The following is a 26,464-nucleotide window of genomic DNA, read 5'->3' on the forward strand; positions in this document are numbered from 1 at the left end:
ATTTTAATGTTCTTTAAAAGACCCAATGCTACCTCCCTTCTTTATCTCACAATTCCCTAGTAAATTAGCACACTCCACAAACCTCTTGCTATCCTCCCCACCTTCTCCTTGGTAAATATTGTTGCAAAGTACTCATTTTAGGACCTCACCCACATCCTCTGTCTCCAAGTGCATGTTTCCTCCTTTATCCTTGAGTCATCCTAAAAGCTCTCTAGTTATCCTCTTGCTCTTGATGTACTGTATACATATGTAGAATGGTTGAAACTTGATTTAATCCTACTTGCTTAGGACTTTTCATGGCCTCTCCTGGCTCACCTAATTCCTTTCTCGAGTTCTTTCTTGGGTCTGTTTGGTTTTGGCTTCCTAAACCTTATATTTACTTCCTCTTTTTTTTTCTTCTTGGCCAAATTCCCCATCTTTCTCGACATCCAAGGTTCCTCTAGCTTGCCATCTTGTTTGTGTATGACAATTAACTCAACTTTAACATTTTTAAGTTCATGAATTTATTGTGTGATAAAACTTTGCATGCTCACAATTCCACTTAAAACTTGTAACAAGTGTTATCATTTGCCTATACTTTGTTTTATCAACTACACAAAAGCATTTGATAAAGTGAAGCACAGTAAGTTATTTTAAATATTACAGGAAACTCTAAATCTAGATTCGAAAGACCTCCACCTAATCAGAAATCTATACTGTACTGGGAACAAACTGCCGCTGTAAGAATAGATGGAGAAGTGTGTCAGTTTACGAAAATCAAGAGAGGCATTAGACAAGGGTGTGTTTTCTCCCCGATTTGTTTAATGTGTACAGTGAAACAATATTACAAAAAATAAGAGACATCTTGGGAATCAAAGTTGGCGGTGAAAACATCAATAATTTCAGATATGCAGATGACACTGTGTTCATTGCAAGTACGGAGGAAGAACTACAAAACTTGACGTAGTTGTTGAAGAAAGTGCAAAAATGGTTCTATCAATCGCAAAAAGACAGAATATATGGTGATATCCAAAAAGGAGACTCCTATCTGCAGGCTGAAAATAAACAGGGAAGACATAAGACAAGTACAGAACTTTTGCTACTTAGGAAGCTGGGTGACATCAGATGGCAGGTGTGACATGGACATCAAAAGAAGAATAGGGATCGCAAAAGACACCTTTACAAGAATGAAGAGTATAAAGATCAACACTAAACTAGGCATGACAACCCGCCTCAGAGTACTGAAATGTTACATTGGCCAATATCTAGTAACATGAGGAAATGAATTGAAGCAGCAGAGATGTGATTTTTGAGGAGGATGCAAAGAATATCATGGACGAAACAAAATATCTAACAAGGATGTCATGAATAGAGCAAGCACAACAAGAGAAATAATATATGAGATCATGAAAAGGACATGTGATTAGGAAAGAGGAGTTAGAATGCACGGTAATTATGGGAAAGGTTGAAGGGAAGAAAGCAAGAGGAAGGCAAAGACAAATGATGATGGAGACAGCAGCCAGAGAACTAGAAATGAATACCAATGAATTGATCCACTTGACCCGAAACAGGAGTGTGTGGGCCATGGCAGTCAAAGCTCAAACTGGGCACGGCACCAGATGACAATGATGATGATACTATTCAATATGTTTGATGAAAAGAACTTTAAAGGTGTTAACCTTCAATGTAAACGCCCAGTAGACAAAACAAAATTGACACAATGCTTTGATCTTTACAAACACATGGGTCATCCTTTAAAAAAAGTAGGTACATCATTTGCCTGTGGGGCCATCCACCACAGGGAAATCTTTACTCTCAACATTTCAGACTTTCTATATCTGTGCTGCATTGTAGTCTGAAACATAACTTAGCTCTGTGCATGTTCTTTTTCTTCTCTACCTTCTCTTTCAGAATTACTTCTCTTTTCTCTGATTGTAACAATAATTCACAGGGAAATCTCACCTGCACTTTACTCAGCCTCCTCTCACCAAAATTTCCTGAAACAAAGCCTCAGCACTTACACCTCGAACACAGCCACTCCCAAAAATGCCCACCCTGCTAGAACCTGTTTTCCATGCAAATGAAACGCAACTGGACATATCTTAACTAAAAAAAAACAGAACTCTAAAAGCTACTGGCTCCTCTCCTCTGTCCCTGGGCAGTAAACAATGGATAAACAAGCACTTAACTGAAAAAGAATGCTCAAAAAGCCAAGAACTTGTGAAATAGTAACAATACAAAAAAAGTAATGAACAATAGCTACAAACAGATAAATATACTTTCACCCATGACTTACAGTATATGCAACTTATGTATATGGTTACATTCCAAGAAAGCAAATACACAATAACACTTACTGCGAGTTTTTCACTGAACCTGTTCTTATATGTTTTATGCATATGACAATTAACTCAATTTTGACTCTTTGACATCATACTCCTTTGAGTTCATGAATTTATTAGGTGTGATAAAACTTCATATGCTCATAATTTCACTTAAAACTTGTAACAAACGTTATTAAATTTCAAAGGTTTCAAAGGTATATTTAAAGTCAGAGAAATGTATATAATATACATCCTGAAATGCTTTTTCTTCACAAACATCCACAGAAAAACAGAGGAATGCCCCCAATGAATGAATGACAGTTAAGTGCTCTCTCCCTCCAGCACGTAAGCAATAGCAAGCAACAATCCCCCCCCTCACCCCTCCTCCCACGGCAAAAAAAAGCATCAGGACCCACCACTGAGCACTTAAGCATGAGCAAAGCAACAGCAAAGACATGGACTTGCAGTACTCCAAAGACTACTTTTTCTCCCGTTATTCAACATACCACAGGCTCTCTCTCTCTCCCTAATAAGGGTGAAAGAGATGTCTCCGTTTCTCAGTGAGAGGGAAGACATAACAACCAACTCTCTGGTTTACGATGTTAAAAGTCTGTTGCGTTGCTTTTTCCGAGCTCCGTGCCCAAAGAACTTGGGTCCCTGGGCACACAGCCTTAGATCTTCCATCTCCCACGACACACCAACCTCCTGCCCAGACACTGACCTCCAATCCCCCCCTGTCTCCAGAGACACAGAATCTCGGTCCTCCAAAGGTGAGCAGAGCTTTTAGGTCGCGCCCTTGGCGTGCCAAATAACGATCATTTGTGAAACCTCGAGAGCAGGTCCTATTCCCACAATGAACCACAGTCAGCGTGTAACTCCAGGTCAGCGTCTTCAAAAGAACCCTGAAAGGGAAAAATAGAGATATTGAAGATGGAGATAGGGCTGTTTCTGAAGATGCAAGCAAAGGAATGTCCGTTAGGCGCCACTGATTCTCCTAAGCTCCTCTATACTTTGTATTCAACTTGTTTGATAAAATGAACTTTAAAGGTGTTAACCTTCAATGTAAACACACAGTAGATAAAATAAAATTGGGGCATCCACTACAGGGAAATCCTTACTCACAACATTTCAGACTTTCTATATCTTTTCAGATTGCTGCTGTGGCAATCGCCTCGCTTAGGTGGTGGATGGTCATATGAGCAGTTAGTGCATATCGCAAGCCCTGGTTATGCAACCACTGATGCCAGGTAGACAACCTCTGAAGAATATTAATAATGGCTGGGGTCACCCATCTTGTAAAGACACTACCGAGAAGAAAACAATGGCAAACCACTTCTGTAGAAAACTTTGCCAAGAACTATCATGGTCATGGATGCCCATGTCATACAACAAGGCACATAATGAATGAACGAACTTCTATATTATTAAGGAGATCTTGAATTTATACATAATATCCCTCTTTCCCATAGTTCATTGAACTAGCTACATAGAGTCCATTGCACTTCGGAGTCCCTGAAGCATCAAGTCTCACAGACAACAGACATTCCTTAAAGCATCTGCAATTTGGAGATAGCTGCGTGGTTGCTGTGTGGTGATCTCCAACTGTCACTGTTTGGTTGCCAATCAGTCTGCTGGAAGTTCAATGTTCCCCCACTCTGCTCAATTTCTACCCTCATAGATTCCTTGAAATAGCAGCTCTCCTTAGATATTGAATAAAGTCTTTTTTTTGTTTAGAAGCAAATCATTGATGTGTTTTTTGCTTCCAGGATATCCTTCTTGCCTTCTTTCTTCATCTCATTTCCCACTATACCTGATCCCAATCTGTAGATTCCCTCTGCTGAGCTCATTTTACTAACTTTTGGTCCCAATCTTTGTGATTACATTGAATATCTAGTATGTGGAAATCTGAAATAAGAACAGAAAGAGCTGGAAACATTCATCAGATCTAGCAACATCTGTGGAGAGAGGAATAGAGCTAACATTTTTAGTTAATGACTTTAAACAAAAGTGAAGAAATGTGAAAATAAGTGTTTTTTAAATTGTAGAAAGAGGGAAGAATGAAGGAAAGAAAGTGAATGTCTGTGATGGGGAAGAGACCAATGTTGTTCAGGTGACAAAACTGCTACTGGCCCCATCTGATTAAGGCCGTTAGAGAATTTTTAAAAAATGAAAAGCACTTTGCAGCCCTCACGATGCAATATAGAATTCAATAACTTCAGATAGCCAGACTTTCCTGCTTGTGTCAGTTCTAAAGTAAGTCATCCATTCCTTTCCCTCGGATGTTATCTGATTTGATAGGTACTTCCAGTATTGTTTGTTTTTTCCTGATTTCCAACAATTGCTCCATTCTCCTATTCACAGTTCCAACATGCTCTTTTGTTTTTCCATGTTCATTCTAGTTTCTCTCATTAATCTATTAAATGGACAGGTCTGAAAGCAGTACCTGCTCTGGGCAATCTCGGCATCCATTTTATTTACAGACATTCTCTTTGTTCCTTCCATCATTCCCCATTTTGCAAATTGAAAACACACCTGTTTTCTCAATTACTCAAAAACCCTCAAGAAAATGAACCTCCGGGTTGTATAAGGTGACATATATGTATGTATTTTGTTAATAAATTTACTTTGAATCTTTGAATACTGTAAATAAAAATTGAAAAGGCTGGAAACATTCAGCAAGTAAGACAGCATCTTTAAAAGGTTTAAGACTTTAAGAAAAAAACATGGTAGTTTTAAGCTGTAGAGATGTTGTGGGAGGGATGGATAAAACAAAAGGAATTCCTGTAATAGGCTATGGGCAGGCTATGGGGATAGGTTGCAGGGGAACATCTAGCCAATGAATTAAAAAGGGCAATTACGGAGTGATTATTATACAAAGAAGTGTAGGAGGTATGTGAAATCCACAAATGAAGGTCATGTCTCGTAAGTCAAGTAGTATTAATTGTGATACCACAAATTGATAACTCACCATAAAAATTGACAGTTTTGATAGAACCAAAGAAGCTAAGTTATCTTAAGTTGCGGAATTTGAAACTGGTTTGGCTTATTATTGATAATGGTTTATTAATATTTTCATTGTGCTGAGATATAGTAAAAAGCTTGTCTTGTATATTGTTCATACAGATCTAATCATTACACAGAGCATTGAGGTAAAACAAGATAAACCAATAATAATGCAGAATAAAGAATAAAATCTACACAGAATGTGCAGTGCAGGTAAACAATAAAGTGCAAAATCATAATGAGGTACATTTTGAGGGCAAGAGTCCATTTTATTGTACTAGATGTGTGCTTAAGAGTCTGATAACAGTGGGATTGAAGCTGTCCCTGAGTCTGGTGGTGTGTGTGGTCAGATTTTGTATCTTCTGCCCCAATGGAAGAGGTGATAAGAGAGATAGTCTGGCATGAGTGGGGTCTTTGATTATGCTGGCTACTTTACGATCCAGCAAGAAGCATAGACAGAATCCACAGAGGGGAGGCCATTTCCTGTGATGTGCTGAGCTGTGTTCACAACTCTCTGCAGTCTCTTGCATCGTGTACAGAACCGCCAAGCCATTGTGCATTCAGATTGATGTTTTCTATGGTGCTTGATAAAAATTGGTGAGGGTTGACAAAGATATGCCAAATATCTTTAGTGTCCTGAGGAATTAGAGGCATTGATGAGCTTTCTTGGCCTTATGATCAATGTGGTTGCAATCCAACAGGCTATTGGTGGTGTTCACTCCTAGGAATTTGTAACTCTCAGCACTCTCAACCTCAGCACTACTGACATAGACAGGAACATGTGTACCACCACCTACCTGCTCCTTTTTTTTTTACTTCTTTAAAGCCCATTCAACAGAAGATTGTTCAAATTAAAATATCATTGTAATAGAATTACAGTACAAATTGTTTCCAAGACTGACATTCACCACCAATCAAATTATACAGTAGTACCAACACAGACTTCATCTTAATGAGAATATGGATGATGCTTCTGCACAAAATGGTTTAGTGCCCACGTTTAATTTCTCATGAACTAATCATAGTTCCAGGCAATTTCTGGAGACATTGAGGCTTCAAACACATGGGGTGAATTTGGAGTCCCATGTAGGCCATGTTGAGTAAGTACAGCAGATTTCTTCCTGTTGAAGGACTTCAGAGAATTTGTAAAAAAAAACTTCCAAATTGTTTTTATGACAATCTGGAAGTTTTTACAGTCTTCATTACTAGCTAGAGTTGGATGTATTTGTCCAAATTCCAAATTATTAATGGGATATTAAATTCCACAGTTGCCATGACAAGATTTGGCCTTGGTTTCTGAACTCGTAATCCAGGCCTCTATTGGCAAGTTCCCAACTTAGAATGTTTGTGCTGCCAGTTAAATTCTATTAAGTTTGTCAGTCATTTTCTGTCATTTTCTTTAGTTTCACTACCACGAATATCAATATGTCAAAGAAAGGGGTATCATCGCATTCTCTAAATATTCCAAATATTATAACACAGGTCATTGTAATCTTAATTAATACAATGTTGGTGTGATGACAGGAGATTGCCCTGAAACTAAAGAAAGTAATGTTTATAATTCTACTATCCTAATTTATAAAATGAAGAAACACCTCAAGCATGTGGATTTTATTTGCAGTTGTCCTCCATGCATTGTCTTGAAAGCATTCATTAATCAAACACACCCTTCGCCTTCCACCAGATGGTAAGTATTTGACAACATAAGCCTGAGATCATTTTTACTCCAGCCAAAAATGTATTGACTTTTTTTCTGTAATGGATGGGGCTACCAGATGAGGGTATTGGAATTCAGAACTTGGAGCTATCATTCATCACATGGAAAACTCTTCAGATGGAAAAGAGCTAAGTAATTGGATCGAGCTGTCGTTTGTCAATGTGCCATTGCTGATTTGAGAAATTCACAAATAGGTTAAACTGAGAGGATATCCTATTCCAGTGGAAGATAATTACTTGGCCTTTGATATATTGATGCAATGGTGCATGAGTACAGACTGAGATAGTAGCACTGAAAAACTGGGTGTCTTTTGAATTCCTCTGGCCTCTTCATAAGGCATGGCTTTAGTATATTAGATCTCAAATTACATTTCAACTATCCAATAAAGAGAAAATTTAAGTATCACTACACGTATATTTGACTAAAAATATTATCAGACCAAAACTGGGACAATGCAATTTCCTGAGCCTGGTGACTCTAAATATGCAACAAAAGGAACTCTTTCTTTCATGTGAATAAACTTGCTTCCTGTTGGAGTATGTCACCTCAAGTCAGCATGAGTCTAGAGATTAGATTGGACCATTAATGTCTATGTATGGATCATGAATTCTTCATCTGTTTGTGATTCTGCATTTTGAACACATATGGGCTCTCTCCAATTCATTGCACAATTTGTGGAAAATCGTGAAGCAGTTTCACTAGCAGAACTCAGAATTTCCTGCCTCAAGATGCTTACAAAACCTGAACCTAATATTGTTCACTGAAGGAGACAGTGTTGAGCTAGGGTACAGCTGAGGCCTCAATGGAAAATTTGGTGCTTTAAAAGTACATTATGTTATTGCTGAAAATAGAATATTTATGTAGGCACGTGACAAAAATTCAGTCCCATTTGCTTGAAAATGATGCATTAGCCAACTATTTCATGCTCTCACTGGTATTTTTCCACATAATAGAACATTTTGAATAAAAAACAGATTAATAAAATAAGTAAATAAAGTCTCCTGACAAGCTCCTCTCCAGTTCAAATAAATATTCTTCTTGAGGGTGAAGTTTTACATTGAATAGCATTCCTCAAGTATTTCAAGTGTGATGGTGATTGAATTAACATGTTAACTCTTTGATTATGGAAGATAACGTGATCCTCTAGTAAATTTACTTATTGATTTCTACTGACTTTTGATTGTAGGAGCTTTCTCAATACTTCTGGTGGACATCTAACGCCAATTACTCCTTTAGGATGGTGCACTAGTGTTTACCATACTGAGCTCCAGGGTCTATTTGGCCTGATACTGAATACATACAAAAGGGGTCAAGGAAGGAAATTGCCGATGAAGAACTTCAGTTGCTGGTAAAATTTATCTAAGTACACCCTCTTACTGTTAAGTGAAAAGATCTCAAGGTCCTAGTCCTTGTTTTTTTTATTTATTTAGAGATTCAGCATGGTAACAAAACCAATTACACCCACGTGACCAATTAACACACTGACCCATACATCTTTGAAATGTGGGAGGAAACCAGAGCATCTGGAGTAAATCTACACAATTATGGAGAGAACGTATTACAGACAGCAGTGGAATTGAACCTGGTTAGTGGTGCTGTAACAGCATTGCATTGCCACTACAGTAGCATCACTCTACCGGACCAACTCTATGGGGAGAAATTGGATAACCTGTTATAGCTTTTGTAGTGCTTTAATTCACAAAGATTTACATTGAATTTAACTAAGAACTTCTGACCCTATGCTTATTACCAAGTTCTAACCAACAAAAATCACTGGCAAGAAGAGCTTCCTTCACCTTAAGAGCCCCTTTTATTTCTGCTGCACTTTAGTAAATGATGGACTGGGTGCACTCTGGTTTGTACACACCGAATTTAATTAAAAATTAAAAGTGAAGTAACCGGAACAGAAAATTACACATGGAACAAATTCAGCGTGGACTGAACAGGATTCCAAGGGATGAAATTTCATCCAATTGCATGTGACTACAACACGTCACTGTAACAACCTTGGCAGACAGAAATCGGCTCAGTCTGAAATAGTTCTCATTATTTCATCGTACTGTTATAAAATTAAGGCAAGAATTATATAGTTAGTTTGTTTCGACCCACATCACACCCTGATGCCCTGTATTCTACATTCAAAGTACACATTTTCACCATTCAGCCAAAGACTTGCTATGAAGGCTGGAGAGTACACCGTACATGTTGTTGAGCTCCAGATCGGAGTCTGGAAATCTCATCAACAAACTCTGCTCTAATAAACAAGATGTAACAGTTATCACTGCTCTCCCAGAATAGTTTCTTGCGTTTTGCTGAAACTACTGAATGATTTTGAAATTAATTAGATGGAACAGCATTCAGAATTTAGCTATTTAATCCTGGGATCTAATAACAATATATTAGAGCCAGTGAAATGAGTTTACACAGTCTTAATTTTTCTGTTGCTTAAATGACAAGAGGCTACAAAATTGCTATTTGCAATCCATTAACAATGCCAGCAAAATCGGTTAGCTCATAAAAACATTTAAAATGGAAATAAACTCTTTAGGTAATACGGCTCTGCAAAACTGGATCTCAGGGTCCATTTGTTCTGAATAACAAGGAAAATCCTCGCTGTCAGGCCATCGAAGATTAAGATTAGCTTCATTTGTCATGTATACATCAAAACATCCAGTGAAATGTGTTACAGGTCGACCTTCACTAATCCAGCACCATTGGGACCTGAGGAGTGCCGGATTAGTGAAAATGCCGAATTACAGAAGGATCACATTAAACCATAGCTAACCACCTCATCATACCTTTAAAATATCATGTAAATCAGTACAAGTTAGATAATAATGAAACAGAAATATTAAATGAGTAGCAAGTGAAATTTTAATAAAGTAATGTACGGTACAGGGACAGGTAAAATAAAGGGTAAATGTACAGGAATTAACTTATACAGAAAAGTTGAGCACTTCCGCTTTTAAAATGAGACGTTTAATATACCTTCAGGCAAAGTTACATGTCTGCAAGCGTGGGGTTGTCAGGATCATCAACATCTTCATCTTGAAAAATGAGTGAAGCATCAGGAACTGGTGCTGAAACTGGCACAAGTTTCTTCACAAACTGTTGACGTTGGTGGCAGCACATCTGGGTGAGCAGAAGTTGATGGCACTGGATTTTGAAGTGTTAGCTCCCCTGTTGCACTTTCTTTAGCAATTTCTTTGAATATATCTTCCAAGGTAAGCTCTTTCATATATTTTGGTCTCTCTCTGATTAGCTTATCCTGCAGCATATAAACACTCATTATTTCTTGCTCAGTTGTAAAACATCGTTGCTCTAATCCTTTCAGCAATTCACCTGTCAACTTAATTACCCTGTCAATAGAAAATCTCTCCGCTACAGGAAATTGCATCATACCTTTGAAGGCCCTGGGATATAAACTTTTGCCAGTGACCAGTAACTTACATCTATGGGTTCCTGCAGCATTTGGACAGCCTAGCAAAGTCACACAATCTCTCGATGCCTTATACCCGGTTGGCGGTTCTGCATCTGCTGTTGTTCGTGTTCTTCTTGGTGCACATCTCTAATACAAAGCAGTCTCCTCAGCATTGTACACCTGCTCGGGGCTTAATTTTTCATCAGAGACTAACCTAGCGAACTCGTCAACAAACTCTGCTGCTGCTTCCTTGTCTGCTGAACGTTTTTCACCACACACTGCACGAAACTGTACGCCATGACGCTGTTTGAACCGGAGAAGCCAGCCTTCACTATAGTCACACTCATAATCTAGTCCCAGTTCTTCATGAAACACTTTTGCTTATTCCTTCACCATATCTCCAGATAGTTCAACACCTTCACTTACATGAAGATTAAACCACATTATCAGCACTTCATTTAGTTCCGAACTTCTTCCGTCTTTCATTGTTTTTCTTACGCACATCTATTTCTTTGTGCTACTATCAGCAAGAAAATGTGGCAGTTTTTCTTTCTGTTTCTTTATATTGTACACTGTGGAAGAGCCAATGTTGTAACACTCGCACAAGCTTTTCACCGATACACCACTGTCCGGTTTTTCCAAGAGCTCAACCTTATCTTTAATGGATAATGTGCGGTGTTTTCGCTTCACAGCACGAGGTGCATTTCCTTTACTCACTGGGGCCGACAACTGGGGCTAAAAAAGAGCCAATGATACTAATAAATGCAGGAAAACAAGCACGAATCGCCTGTCTGTGCTTACAAGAGCGCGCCAACACGTGAACAGATCTAGCACAATCAAAACAATGTGCAGCAGATTGGTACGGTGGCCCGGGAAATTTGAAATTACAGTCGTGCGGAAAATTTGAAATCAGTGCCGGATTATTGAAGGAACCGGATTACAGGTAGCCGAATTAGTGAAGGTCGACTGCATTTGCATCTTCGTTTGTGATGCGCTGAGGGCAGCTCGCAAGTGTTGTCGCACTTCCCGTGCCAGCATAATATGCTCACAACCTGATCTGTATATCTTTTTGGAATATGGGAGGAAACCAGAGAACCTGGAGGAAATCCACTCAGTCACGGGGAGAAGGTACAAATTCCTTACATATAGTGATGGGAATTGAACCACAATCATCCAAACTGCAGGTGCTATAAAGCATTACACTAACTGCTATACTACCACGCTGCTCTCAATCTATTGCGATGAATATTCTACAGGAGGAAGTCAGTGAGCTGAGCAGCTTCTCTGCCCAGCAGCTGAAGTCCTAGTGCTGGGCTTTGACCCAAAAAAAGGGCAATTCTTCACCCCCACAGATGCTGCACAACCTCCAGCATGTGGCTTGTTGCTCCAGATTCCAGCATTGGCAGTTTCTTGGGTCTAATAACTTGATTATCTTATTCAGAAAAGTAGCTGATGCAAGAAATTGGGGGAGCAAGGTCACAGTCATAAAATAAGTTTTGGGCTTTGCAGCTGAAGTTGGGATATGATTTGGGGCTTCAGATTCTGAAACTGGCTGATCCAGGACAGTTCATGTCCATTGCCAGTAATTCTATGATTAAGCACTCCATTTCCATCAACGTGTTTCACCTTCATCATTATATATATTTTTTAAAAATCATTCAAAGTTCAATTTATTATCAAACTACATATCTGTCACCATATACAACCCTGAGATTTATTTTCTTGTGAGCACACTCGATAAATCCATAATAAAATAATAACCACAATAGAATCAATGAAAGTCCGCACCAACTTGGGCATTCGACCAGTGTGCAAAAGACAACAAACTCTGCAATTCAGAAAGAAAGAAATAATAATAAATAAATAAGCAGTAATTATTGAGAAGATGATATGAAGAGTCCTTGAAAGACAGTCTATAGGTTGAGGGAATAATTCAGTGATGAGGCAAGTGAAACTGAGTGAAGTTATCTCCTTTGGCCCAAGAGCCTGATGGTTGAGTGGTAATAACTGTTCCTGAACCTGGTCGTATGAGTCCTGAGACTTCTGGATGGAGAGGTCGAGCAAGTAGGCAAGAAGCGGACAGCTAATGTGGAAAAAATTAGGGTTATTTATCTTGTAGGAAAAATAAAAAAGAACCTTGTGAAGTGGTGAGAAACTAGCAAGTATTAGTTTAGATAAGTATTTTGGTGCACAGTAAGTAAACATGAAGGTACGTCAAATAAACTGGAAAACAAAAGGTTTATTAGGCATTATTGCAAGCTGGGTGGGGCAGAGAAAGGGATAAAGCCTTGCTGCAAAGATCAATGACAGGACTACTCCTGGAGAAATGTGTCTGATTCCAATGTCCACACCAAGGAAGCTTACACATGCCCTTGAGTTAATTGACCAGCTTGGATTTACTAGGTTGATTCTAGTTTGTGGAGGTTATTCCGTGGACAGGGATTGGATAACCACAAACAAGAGAAAATCTGCAGATTCTAGAAATCCAAGCAACACATACAAAGTGCTGAGGAACTCAGCAGGCCAGGCAGCATCTCTGGAAAGGAGTACAGTCGATATTTCGGGCTGAGGCCTTTTGTCGGGACAGTCCTTCATTAGAATGACATTTTAAAAGAATGTGAACAGATGTCAATGAAAAATAAAATATTCTCAGACAACAATGCCTCATTTGCTTGTTCGAAAGTCAGATAATGTGATTAGTTGGTTGATACAGCTGTTTTGAATTCCTAATTTCAAGGCTCTTGGAATTTGTGACCATTGAAGCAGTTGTAGCAACTGTTATCCTACTGAGATCTTTACTATGGAGATGCAAATTTCTCATTTATGATTCTGTTTGCTCATCATCTGCTTATCACGTTACATCAATCGAATTTCAGAAAGGCTCTACATTTGATATCTATTGAATATATAATTGTTCCTGGTGCTGGAACTTTGGGAAATGAAACTGAATCAATTGTGCTGCTTTTCAGTTCGGACAAAATGATAGATATACAAGTAGATATACTATCAACATCCTGGGGTTTACCATTGACAGGAAACTGAACTGGTCTAGCCATATAAATACTGTGGCTACCAGAGCAGGTCAAAGGCTAGGAATCCTGCGGCAGGTAACTCACCTCGTGATTCCCCAAAGCCTGTCCACCATCTACAAGGCTCAGGTCAGGAGTGTAATGAAATACTCGTCACTCACTTGGATGAATGCAGCTCCATCAACACTCAAGAAGTTTGTCATCATCCAGTGCAAGGCAGTCCACTTGATTAGTACCCCTTCCACAAGCATCCAATCCCTCCACCATCAACAAACAGTTTCAGCAGTGTGCACTATCTACAAGATGCACTCAACAACACACCAAAGTTCCTAAGGCAGCACCTTCTAGACCCATGACCACTACCATCTAGAAGGACGAGAACAGCTGATCCCTGGGAACACCACCATTTGGAAATCCCCTTCCAAGTCACTCACCATCCTGTCTTGGAAACATTCTTTCATTGTTGCTGGGTAAAAATCATGGAATTCCCTCCCTAACAGCACTGTGACTGCAGCGGTTCAAGAAGGCAGCTCATCACCACCTTCTCAAAGGCATCTAGAGATGGGCAATAAATGCTGGCACAGCTGGCGATGCCCACATCCCGTAAATGAATTAAAAAATAAGTAATTGAGGAGTTACAACATGTGGAGCTGATGTCGACTTTTTTATGCCTTTCTGATAATGATCCAGTTGTGTATGCCCTCATAAAACAAAGTACTTCCCAGCACAGGCTGAAGTTAATGAGATAATTGTCCAATGACTGCAGACTGATAATAGATAGGTGTTATTATGCATTCAATTTTTCGATTTTGTGCTCTGCATTTCATAACCACATCAAATTCAACTTGATAAAGTCCTTGAAGAATAATAGAATTCATATATGTTTGTAGCTCTTCAAGGCTCCTGAGCACATAGTGTATCGTCATTGATGAAATTTTAACTTTGAACAAATTTAGCAGCATTTGAAAAGATCTCAACAAGTCCATGAGATTTTACAGTTCCTCATGGAATGTTTGGGAGGAGCAATAGATGTCCACGTTGTGTCAATGAGCTAAAAAAGTACTTCTTTAGTGTATGCTTTGATGTGATATGCATTATTATACAGACTAATCATGGTGTATCTTGAGTTTCTCTAAGAAGATATTTAATGATAATTTAATTTAGTCAATATAAAATAATATTGCAACAAGAATGTACTAATGCATTTTTACAGAATGGACCAGATATTGTTCCATGTTTTTTTGGCATTAAAACAGTATTATGGGTACCCCATTGTCATAGAGTATGTAAACAGGCCATTTGATCCAACAGGCCATTTGACCTTCGTCGGGAGGAGAGAGTGCAGCGCACCACACGTGCGCAGTCCTCCAGTAAAAATTGATATTGTATCAGTTAAATAGGGGTCGTGGACAATTCTGATTTGATGGAGACAGACGTGAAAGCACAGAGGAACATCTGGAGAAATTTCTGAAATGCCCGTTCGCTGCTATCGTTACTGCGCGATCGTGAATCTTCGGGAGGGAAGGCCTCAAATTCCCCGGTATTGCCTGCTGTTGGCGACCGAGATTGAGGTCGAATCGCTTGGATAGAGATGGTGCTCGGTACTCAGTCTCGGAGGGCTGATCGGAGGCTCGAAGTTTTCGGACGACTCGGAGTCGGACTGTGGTCGGGTATGGCAGGGAGAGTTTTTCTTCCTTCTCCCGTCTGCGTGAGACGTGGGACATTTGAGAGACTTTGAACTTTTTACCGTGCTCATAGACTGTTCTTCATCAAGTTATGGTATTGTTGCACTGTTGTAACTATATGTTATAATTATGTGGTTTTGTTTGTTTTTTCAGTCTTGGTCTGTCCTGTGTTTTGTGATATCACACCGGAGGAAATATTGTATCATTTCTTAATGCATGCATTACTAAATGACAATAAAAGAGGACTGCATGTCTTCATAATCATATATGTCCGTACCCATCCATATTAATCCCAATTTCCAACATTTGGCCCATATCCTTCAATACCTAGGAGTTAAGTATTTATATAGACTTATCAGTGACTTAGCTTCCACCACTCTCCTGGCTCTCCTACGTACTCACTGGTCTCAAGTGAAAAAGATCCCTCTCAGATCTCCTCTAAATCTCTAACCACTTACAGTAAATCAATGTTTTCTAGCTTAGTTCACTTCTGATAAACAGAAAGGATTCAGCCAGCCTACCCTATCTATACCTCATAATGTGTTTTGGAGTTATACGAAGAGCGAAAACTTCATTGTCCTTTCTGGATCGTCCATTTACCTACACAGATGCTGCCTGTTCTGCTGAGCTCCTCTAGCTTTTTGTGTTACCCGGATTCCAGTAGTCTCTTGTATCTGTAAGAAAAGTTCAAGTGTTGGTTTCGTTGTGTAACTTCAAGCATAAACAGGCATTATCATTTCCATACAGTATCCTCCATTGATGTGTTGTGAGTTCCTGCAATTCTCAGTGTGTAACACATCAGGTGTTGGCGCATGGCCAAGTGGTTAAGGCGTTCGTCTAGTGATTTGAAGGTCGCTAGTTTGAGCCTTGGCTGAGGCAGTGTGTGTGTCCTTGAGCAAGGCACTTAACCATACATTGCTCTGCAACGACACTGGTGCCAAGCTATATGGGTCCTAATGCCCTTCCCTTGGACAACATCAGTGGTGTGAAGAGGGGAGACTTGCAGCATGGGCAACTGCTGGTCTTCCATATAACCTTGCCCAGGCCTGCGCCCTGGAAACTTTCCAAGGCGCAAATTTATGGCCTCATGAGACTAACAGATGCCTATATAAATAAACACATCAGGTTGCTTTCCTAAAGGGACACTCCACAATGCAAGCTTCATTCTTCTGGTTGCTGAGTTACAATGAGCACACTACAATGATGGGAGGATGTCAGAGAAATCTCCCAGGAATAAGAGGGACATAGACCAGCAGATCCATCCAGCAGGGATGTTCTCTATGAAAACAGAAACCTTCCATAGTCACAGCCAACCAATCCTGCCAGGATGTAGCCAAAACTTTTCTGCAGGAACTTAAAATACGTATCTGAAAGCCTGAACTTTAGAGTGATGGGTTTATACAACATAGAAACAAGCTTTCAGCCCACTTATATTAATCCATGTGCCCACATTGGATATGATTCCTGCTCTGCCTTGCATACTCAAGTGTCTCTCAAATGTAAAGATTTCACCACCTCCTCTGGAAACAAGTTCCAGATGTCAACTACTCAATGAGTAAAAAATGGTGTCCAATCAAATTCCCTTTAAAGCTTCTTCCTCTCACCTTAAAACAACGTTGTCTTGTTTCTGACACCTCTCCCTAGGGAAAAGGATCCTGACTATCTGTCTTGTCCATGCCTCTTGTAATATTTATACCTCTCATGGTAATCCATTGTTGGATCTGCCTGCCCCATAAGGATGGATGGAATAGTAAATGAATTCTCTTCCGCTTAAGAATGAAATTTGAGGAGTTATCTCGATGTAGCAGTGGGCAGTAAACTACGAGATGTAGCAGAGATCAGCCAATGCAACAACAATCCCAATGATTATAAACTGAGTGACCATGACTTGATCCCCACTGGCAAAATAATCCAGAAACACATGTATGGCTACATCTGGGGCAGCAGGAGGCCTCAGGTTTAGTGAGGGAAAAAAGTAGTTGGTGTTTTAGTCATACAGGGAACATTGTGCTCTGAATAAATAAGAAATGCCAGTACATATATTTAAAAAAAATGTGCTGTAGGACTAAAATCTCACTGGTGAATGCGGAAATAAACTTCACTGTATCACTAAAGCTCCCAAAGTTTCCATTACTCACATCCTGTGCTCCTGTACTTAAGAAGAGCTAAATGTGTTGTTAGCACACTCAGTCTGAAAATGAATAATTCCACTGTCAAGTTCGAGCTAGTCACTGGAGCTCAGTGTAATGCTTTACCATGATCAACCTCACACTAAACTTAAAATCCAGTGGGAAGGTGTTATATTTTAACCACAACACTGAGCCAAAAGCAAGTGTAACCTGATTTGTCACAATAGATAAATAGCAAACACTGGAATTTCAGCAGATGGAATGCTGACAGAACTGATTGTAAAAATTGATGCACTCATTAACGATAAACGCCCAAACATGTCCACAGGGAAATGCCCCGAGGTAATAAGGCTTGGAGTACATAATAGAAAATCAGAATGTGTAACTGAAAACAGGCATCACAGTAAAGGTAGGTATCAGTGACAACTTGTGTTACAATTTTTGTTGACCTAAACAGAATGTGGGAATTTGGTACTTTAACAAAAGCCAAGAAACCAAGCCAGGAAGCCAGCAGCACAGTGGTAATAGCCAGTCTTAACATTCAACAAGATTATTGGTTCAAAATGTTTCTAAAAATAAAAGACTGCAGAAAGAGAATGTCCTCCAGGGTAATAAGTAGGCTTGTCATAATCAAATGCACATTGTATCTATTGACAAGTCAAACTGGATAAAAAATGTGTTAAAATTCTGTCTAAATATATAGCTCTACTAGCAGGTGAGTGGAGGCCCTGATTTTCATCATCTAGAGCTGAGGATTTGGATATACACTTCATAGATAATGGTGAATAGAGGTTGGACTAGTCATGATGCTCTTTATTGGCTACTATTCAACAGACTATCAACCCCTTGAAGCTCATCAGTAAGCTTCAAGACCTGGGCCTCGAGACCTCTTTATGCAACTGGATCCATGATTTCCTCATTGGCAGACCCCAAGTTGTACTGATTGGCAACAACATCTCCTCCACACTCAACATCAGCACTCTTGCACCACAGGACTGTGTGCTTAGCTCCCCTACTTCACTCATTTTATACCTATGATTGTGTGGCTACGTTCAGCTCTAATGCCTATTTAAATTTGCTGATGACACCACTTTTGTTGGCCGAAACAAAGGTGGTGACAAACTGGCATACAGGAGGGAGATTGAAAATCTGGTTGAGTGATGCCGCAACAACAATCTCTCATGCAATGTCAGACAAGCCAAAAATCTGATTATTGAATACAGGATGAAGCAGGAGCTCCACAAACCAGTCCTCATTAGAGGAATGGAGGTGGAAAGAGTCATTAGCTTTAAATTCCTTGGTATTAACATATCAGAGGACCTGTCCTGGGACCAGCATGAAAGTGCCAGCACAAAGATGGCATGACAGTGCATCTACTTTCTTAGAGACTTGTGTAGATTCAGAAAGTCACTAAAAACTTTGGCAAACTTCTATAGATGCACAGTGGAGTGTATCCTAACTGGTTGTATCATGGCGCGGTATGGAATCACTGATGCCCAGGAATGGAAGATATGACAAAAAGTCGAGGATACAGCCCAGTCCATCACAAGCAAAGCCCTCCGCACCACTGAGTACACTTGGAAAAGAGTAAACAGTCAACGTTTCAGGCCTGTTCACTCCAGCATCTTGTGCATGTTGCTTGGATTCCCAGCATCTGCAGACTTTCTCGTTTGTGACTGAGTACACTCACATGGAGCACTGCCACAAGAAAGCAGCATCCATCATCAAAAATCCCCGCCCATCCAGGGCATGCTCCCCTTTAATTACTACCATTGGGCTGGAGGTAAAGAAGCCTTAGGTCCCATAATACCAGGTTCAGGAACTGTTATTACCCTATAAGCAGTGGGCTCCTGAACTGGTCTGGATAACTTCACTCACCACTATTCTGAACTGATTCTATGACATATAGACTCAATTTCAAGGACTCGTTACAACTCATGTTCTCCGTATGACTTTTAATTGCACCATTTGTCTTCTTTTGCACATTGGTTGCTTGTTTATAGATTTTTATAGATTTTGTTGTACTTCTTTATTACTCTGTAAATGCCTGTAAGAAAATGAATCTTAGGTAGTATATGGTAATACATACGTACTTTGATAATAAATTTATTTTGAACTTTGACGCAGTGACTTGTACAAGAAGAAGCTGAATCTCCATACATTTCCCAAGCTGACCTTCCCCGACATTGAACTGAGCATATGCACATAACTAATTTCAAGGCCTTTTATTGAAAGTGTCCATGCTCAGTCACCTGTATAAAGGCTTAGATGTACTGTTTTGAAAAAGTTGGACACAGGTTATATTTATACTTTCTCAAATGACAGGAGCCTAGGTATGTAGAGAGGACCGGCAAGCACACAGGCTTCAGTAATCATCTTTAAGAAATATGAGATTATGTACAAATGCACATGCGTGGACACACACACCTTTTCCAGCAGTTGTTAATTGAAATCCTACATACCCCACTATCACTTGGTGCTACTTTGACAGAGCTGCCTGCTGAAATAGTTTCTGATGCGGTAAGAGGTGAGAGACAAATATAAAACAACCAGATCCCAAACACTGCCAACACTCCCCTTCTTCCAGCACTTTCCCAAGCATCTGCAGCAAATACAACATTTGTCCCTTTATTTCTTCTCTTCCTGCTGACCAGGAACCCAAGTCCTGCCAAGTGAAGAAGCAATTCACTTGCACACCTTCCAGTCTAGTGCGCTGTTGTTCATGGTGTGGTCTGCCCTACACTGGTGAAATAAATCATAGACTGGGTGACTGCTTCATGGAGAACATACACTCAGTCCATGGCAGTGACCCAAAACTCCCTGCTGCCTGCCACTTTAATTCACAATCCCACTCCCACGCTGAACTATTTCTATGTAGCCCCCTGCAATATTATGATGAACAGCACCTTATTTCCATCCGAGTACATTGCAGCCATCAGGAACCAGGGTCAAATTCTCCAGCTTCAGATTATTCACTTTCTTTGTCTGTATTAGAACTGGTCATTCCAAACACAAGTCATCCGTCGATTATATTGGTCCTATTTAACTCTTTCTCTCTCTATTGGCATAGATGAACCTAAATCCCTAAATGTTGTATTTTTTTTCCTTTGTTTGAGCTCTCAATCTCTAACTGCCCTCATTTCATGGCTTTTGTACATTTCTCTCTCTCTCTCTCTGTCTTAATATATTATTATCTCTCCCCCTCCCTGCACCTATTTACCAGGTGACCTCAACAACATATCTCATGGCAACCTTGGTCTCACCCTATTATGGATTTCTCTTATCCCGTCCATTCTTCCACCATCCTCTCTGCAAATTAATTAATATTTTTTGCCTCTTCCCCAGTTCTAACAAAGAGAATTTGACCTGAAAATATAATTCAATTGATTTTTGCGCAAATACAGTAATTCCTGAACTGCTGAGTTTACTGGCATTATTTTTAATTTTATTTCAGATTTGCAGAACCTGCAACTTTTCATTGCCATAAATGTGTAAGTTTTGTTCACGAGGTTTATAGCTGCCAGTAAAACCTAGTTAGTTGCTATGAGCATGTTAAAGAAAGCTAAGTCAGAATTGTTCAAGTGTAGGAACTCACATAACAAAATTCTATTTAACACTCTGATGGATATTCCCTTTCCAGGACCCAAGAGACTTATTGCCAACAGCTTTCTTGCACAGCAGCATGACTTTTCCAAAGGGTCAGAGTTCTTTGGACAAAGTTAAACTTTTAACCAATATTCCTTGCTCAGCTTCTTGTTGTAAACAAGTAAACAGTGAGTTCTTATAGGCCCATGTTTAATCAATGTAAAACAATTGGGCTATGCTAATTGGCCTGCATCAAAGCAGACACAACTGGCTAAGTTATTTGCACTATTGTGATTGAGTTTAAGGAAGCTTGCAGATCAGACTCATTTTATCACTTAGCACATGTAACACGGTCAGAGTTGATCTATCAATAGCTGGGATATTTGTGTACCCAGAAAGTCAACCCTCACAACACTAATCCTGGGCATCTAGCTCTCTGTCCTCACCATCTGTGTGAATTACTCTGTAGTAGCAAAAATATTTGAAAAACATCACATGCCGATAATGTCACCTGGTAGCAAAGGAATATAAATGTTAGAAAGCATTGGGGTTTGTTAGAAATGACAAGGAGAATGACAGAAAGACAGGATGACAGAAAAAAGAACCAGAATTCATTCCTCAACTTTTTGTTTCTGGGATGTAAGACTCATTCATCTACAATGCTTTGATATATTCTTTCAGTTTGTAAAAATTGCACCTGTCCTTTGAAATCCTTTGTAGTTTATAAAACTTTTGTAATTCAGAAATCTTTAAAAAATCAGAAATTCTCTGTGAATGTTAAATGTGTGTTAAGAACTATTTGTCCAAATTTAATAATGTTTCAATAAAAATAAAATAAACTGTATTTGAACTACTTTGTTAGCTGGAAGTATCTCTTCCTTGGTAGGAAGGGAGGACCCACCACTTATATAGTGGGTACTTGCAGCAAGACTTCACCACAGAGACTAGACAGGAACATAAGCTAGTCTTTAAAGTCTAGGTTGATACAGTATAACCTCCCTATACTGAGGGTACATGTAGAAATCTATAATCGGATAGGACTTAAAATCTTCTTTTGACTTTACAGCTCTGCGAACGGTAAAACCAATACCATTACAACACCCTATTCAGTATTCCTTGGGTAGTTAATTATCATTCGGCCGCTTCTGCAGTTTGACTTGTATATTCCCTTAGTGGCCATTTTATTAGGTACTTCTGTACTTAATAAAGTGGCCATTGAGTCTATGTTCATGGTCACTTCTGTGTATATTCTGTGACTCGGAAGGGAAGGGGGGAGAAGAGGTATGCTATGGTGATGGGGGATCCGTTGGTTAGGGGAATGGACAGGAGGTTCCATGGGCGAGAACAAGATACTGGATAGTATGTTGCCTCCAGGGTGCCAGGGTCTGGGATATCTTAGATCGAGTCCCCAGCATTAAGTGGGAGGGTGAATGGCCAGAAGTCATGGTCCACGTAGGTATCAATGACATGGGTAGGACGAGTGATGAGGCTCTGCATAGGGAATTCGGGGAGTTCGGAGCTACTTGAAGGGCAGGACCTCCACAGTTGTGCTCTCAAGATTTCTACCCGTGGCATGCGCTGGTGGGTCAGAACAAGGAAGATTATACAGTTTAATACGTGGCTAAGGAGTTGGTGTAGGACAGCGGACATAAGATTTTTGGATCATTGGAATCTTTTCCAGGGAAGGTGGGACTTGTACAGAAGAGATGGTTTGCACCAGAACTGGGGGTCTAATATCCTAGTGGGAAGGTTTGTTAATGCTGCATGGTGGGGTTTAAACTAGAGTTTCAGGAGGATGGGAACCAGAATGTCAGAACAGTTAGTAGAGAGGTTGTGGAGCCAGATGTTGGTAAGACTGCAGATAAAGTTAGGAATCAAAAGGCTAAGCATGGTGCGACTAGTGTCCTGAGCTGCGTATATTTCATTGCAAGAAGTTTCGTAGGAAACGCAGATGATAGTGCCGAAGGTGAGGTAGCTGGATTACAAACAGAAGAAAAAATAAACGGGCAGACTATTATTTAAATGGGGAAAGAATTCAAAGTTCTGAGATGCAAGGGGACTTGGGAGTCCTCATACAGGATACCCTTAAAGTTAACCTCCAGGTTGAGTCAGTAGTGAAGGAGGCGAATGCAATGTTGGCATTCATTTCTAGAGGAATAGAGTATAAGAGCAGGGATGTGAGGTTAAGGCTCTATAAGGTGCTGGTGAGACCTCACTTGGAGTACTGTGGGCAGTTTTGGTCTCCTTATTTAAGAAAGGATGTGCTGACGTTGGAGAGGGTACAGAGAAGATTCACTAGAATGATTCCGGGAATGAGAGGGTTAACATATGAGGAACCTTTGTCCACTCTTGGACTGTATTCCTTGGAGTTTAGAAGAATGAAGGGAGACCTCATAGAAACATTTTGAATGTTGAAAGGCATGGACAGAGTGGATGTGGCAAAGTTGTTTCCCATGATGGGGGAGTCTAGTACGAGAGGCCATGACTTAAGGATTGAAGGGCGCCCATTCAGAACAGAAATGCGAAGAAATTTTTTTGGTCAGAGGGTGGTGGATCTATGGAATTTGTTGCCACGGGCAGCAGTGGAGGCCAAGTCATTGGGTGTATTTAAGGCAGAGATTGATAGGTACCTGAGTGGCCAGGGCATCAAAGGTTATGGCGAGAAGGCGGGGGAGTGGGACTAAATGGGAGAATGGATCAGCTCATGATAAAATGGCGGAGCAAACTCGATGGGCCGAATGGCCGACTTCTGCTCCTTTGTCTTATGGTCTAATATGTAGTGAGGAGCGGCTGTTAATAGAACAAAATTGCAGTCAACAGGATGAGTTGCAACGTAAAAGGCCAACAAAATCGATAAGGGTAAATACAGTACTGAAGTTGTTATATAATAACGTAGATGAATTTGCAACACAGTTGCAGATTGGCAGGTGTGATGTTGAAGGCATCAATGAATCATGATTGAAAGAAGATTATAGGTGGGAGCTTAATATCCAAGGACACACGTTATATTGAAGAGAGGCAGGAAGGCAGAAGAGGCAGCATTGCTCTGCTGGTAAAAATTGAAATCAAGTAATTAGAAAGAGGTGACATAGGGTTAGAAGATGTTGAATCATTGTGGATAGAGCTAAGGAACGACAAAAAGACCTTGATGGGATTTGTATGCAGACACCCAAACAGATCTACAAACTACAACGGGCGTTAGAAAATGCATGCCAAAAGAACAATGTTAAAATAGTAATGGGGGATGCAGGTAATAGGTTGGTGCTGGATTACAACAGGAGGGGGAATTTCTAGAGGCCTCCGAGATGGCTTTTTAGAGCAGCTCATGGTTGAGCCCACTAGAGGATCATCTATTCTGGATTGGGTGTTGTGCAATGAACCAGAATTGATCAGAGAGCTTAAGTTAAAAGAACCCATAGGGGTAAGTGTCATATTATGATTGAATTCACCCTGAAATTTGAGAAGGAGAAGCTAAAGTCAGATGTATCAGTATTACAGTGGAGTAAAGGGAATTACAGAGGCATTAGAGAGGAGTTGGCCAGAATTGATTAGAAAAGAACACTGGCAGGGATGATGGCAAAGCAGCAAAAACTGGAATTTCTGTAAGCAATTCAGAAGGCACAAGATATATACATCCCAAAGAGGAAGAAGTATTCTAAAGGAAAGATGACACAACTGTGGCTAACAGTTGGCTAACAGAGCCAACATAAAAGCCAAAGAGAGGGCATATAATAGAGCAAAAATTAGTGAAAAGTTAAAGGATTGGGAAGCTTTTAAAAATCAACAGAAGGTAACTAAAAAGTCATTAAGAAGGTAAAGATGGAATATGAATGTAAGCTAGCCAATAATATTAAGGAGGATATGAAAAGTTTCTTCAGATACATGAAGTGTAAAAGAGAGCTGACTAGTGGATATCGGACTCTTAGGAAATGACACTGGAGAGGTAGCAATAGGGGCAATGAAATGTCAGACAAAGGGAATAAGTAAGTTGCACCAGTCTTCTCTGTGAAGACACTAGCAGTATGGTGGAAGTTCCAGGTATCAGGGGTCATGAAGTGTGTGAAGTAACTAGATGGAAGGTTCTTGGGGAAACTAGAAGGTCTGAATGTAGATAAGTCACCTGGACCAGATGGTATACAGCCCAGGGTTCTGAAGAAGGTGGCTGAAGAGATCATGGAAGCATTAGTAATGATCTTTCAAGAATCATTAGATGCTGCAATGGTTCTGGAAGACTGGAAAATTGCAAACGTCATTCCACTCTTCAAGAAGGGAGAAAGGCAGATGAAAGGAAACTATAGGCCAGTTAGTTTGACCTCAGTAGTTCAGAAGATGTTGGAGTCAATTAGTAAGGATGAAGTCTCAGGGTACTTGGAGCCACATGATAAAATAGGCCGCAGTCAGCATAGTTTCCTTAAGGGAAAACCTTGCCGGACAAATCTGTTGGAATCCCTTGAAGAAATAACAAGCAGGTTAGACAAAGGAGAATCAGTTGATGTAGTGTGCTTCGATTTTCAGAAGGCCTTTGACAAGGTGCCACACATGAGGTTGCTTAACAAGCTACAAGCCTATGGTATTACAGGAAAGATTCTAGCATGGAAAAGCAGTGGCTGATTGGCAGGAGGCAAAGAGTGGGAATAAAGGGAGCCTTTTCTGGTTGGCTGCTGGTGATTAATGGTGTTCCACACAGGTCTGTGTTGGGATCAATTCTTTTTATGTTATATGTCAATGATTTGGATGATGGAATTGATGACTTTGTTGCAAAGTTTGTACATAGTATGACTATGTAATGAATAGGTGAATAGGTAGTTTTGAGGATGTAGAGAGGCTACAAAAGGACAGACAGATTATGAAAATGGGCAAAGAAATGGCAGATGGAATACACTGTAGGAAGAGTATGGTCATGCATTTTGGTAGAAGAAATGAAAGTGTTGACTATTTTCTAATTGGAGAGAAAATACAGAAAACTGAGGGGCAAGGGGACTTGAGAGTCCTTGTGCAGGATTTCCTAAAGGTTAATTTGCAAATTGAGTCTGTGGTGAGGAAAGCAAATGTGATGTTAGCATTCATTTCAAGAGGACTAGAATATTAAAGCAAGGATGTAATGCTAAGGCTCTATAAGGCACTGGTGAGGCCACATTTGGAGTAATGTGAGCAGTTCCGGACCCCTTGTCCAAGAAAGAATGTGCTGGAGAAGGTTTAGAGGATGTTCGCGGGAATGATTCTAGGAATGAAAGGATTATCTTATGAGGAGCACCTGATGGCTCTGGGCCAGTACTTGCTGAAGTTTAGAAGAATGATTGGGGATCTCATTGAAACTTATTGAAAGTTGAAAGCCCTAGGTAGCGTGGATGTGGAGAGGATAGGGGGGAGCAGAGATAACAGCTTCAGAATAGAAGGATGTCCTTTAGAACAAAGGAGAGGAGGAATTTCTTTAGTCAGAGGGTGGAGAATCTGTGGAATTCGTTACCACAGGCTGCTGTGGAGTCCAGGTCATTGTGTGCACTTAAGTTCTTGATTAGTCAGGGTGTGAAAGGTTACAGAAAAAAAGACAGGAGAATGGGGTTGAGAGGGAAAATGGATCAGCCATGATGA

General features: G+C 40.0%; 1 protein-coding gene across 4 annotated transcripts in view; it reads right to left on the bottom strand.

Annotated features, from left to right (window-relative positions):
• Positions 1-671: 671 nt before the first annotated feature.
• The window catches only part of LOC140202581 (uncharacterized), a 103,223-nt gene continuing 77,430 nt past the window's right edge, over positions 672-26,464 (bottom strand). For 2 of the 4 annotated variants that reach the window (XR_011887131.1, XM_072267610.1), the window contains 2 exons: positions 15,759-15,832; positions 672-3,205 (listed from right to left, as the gene is read on the bottom strand). Coding sequence is in view for 2 of the 4 variants with exons in the window: in XM_072267610.1 (XP_072123711.1) it covers positions 2,830-3,205; positions 15,759-15,832 (450 nt within the window). In the remaining 2 variants the exon portion in view is untranslated. The remainder of the gene's footprint in view (positions 3,206-15,758; positions 15,833-26,464) is intronic. The other 2 variants (XR_011887129.1, XM_072267611.1) reach the window with 1 other exon arrangement.

The sequence above is a fragment of the Mobula birostris genome, chromosome 9 (assembly GCF_030028105.1).
Source record: "Mobula birostris isolate sMobBir1 chromosome 9, sMobBir1.hap1, whole genome shotgun sequence".
Lineage (NCBI taxonomy): Eukaryota > Metazoa > Chordata > Chondrichthyes > Myliobatiformes > Myliobatidae > Mobula > Mobula birostris.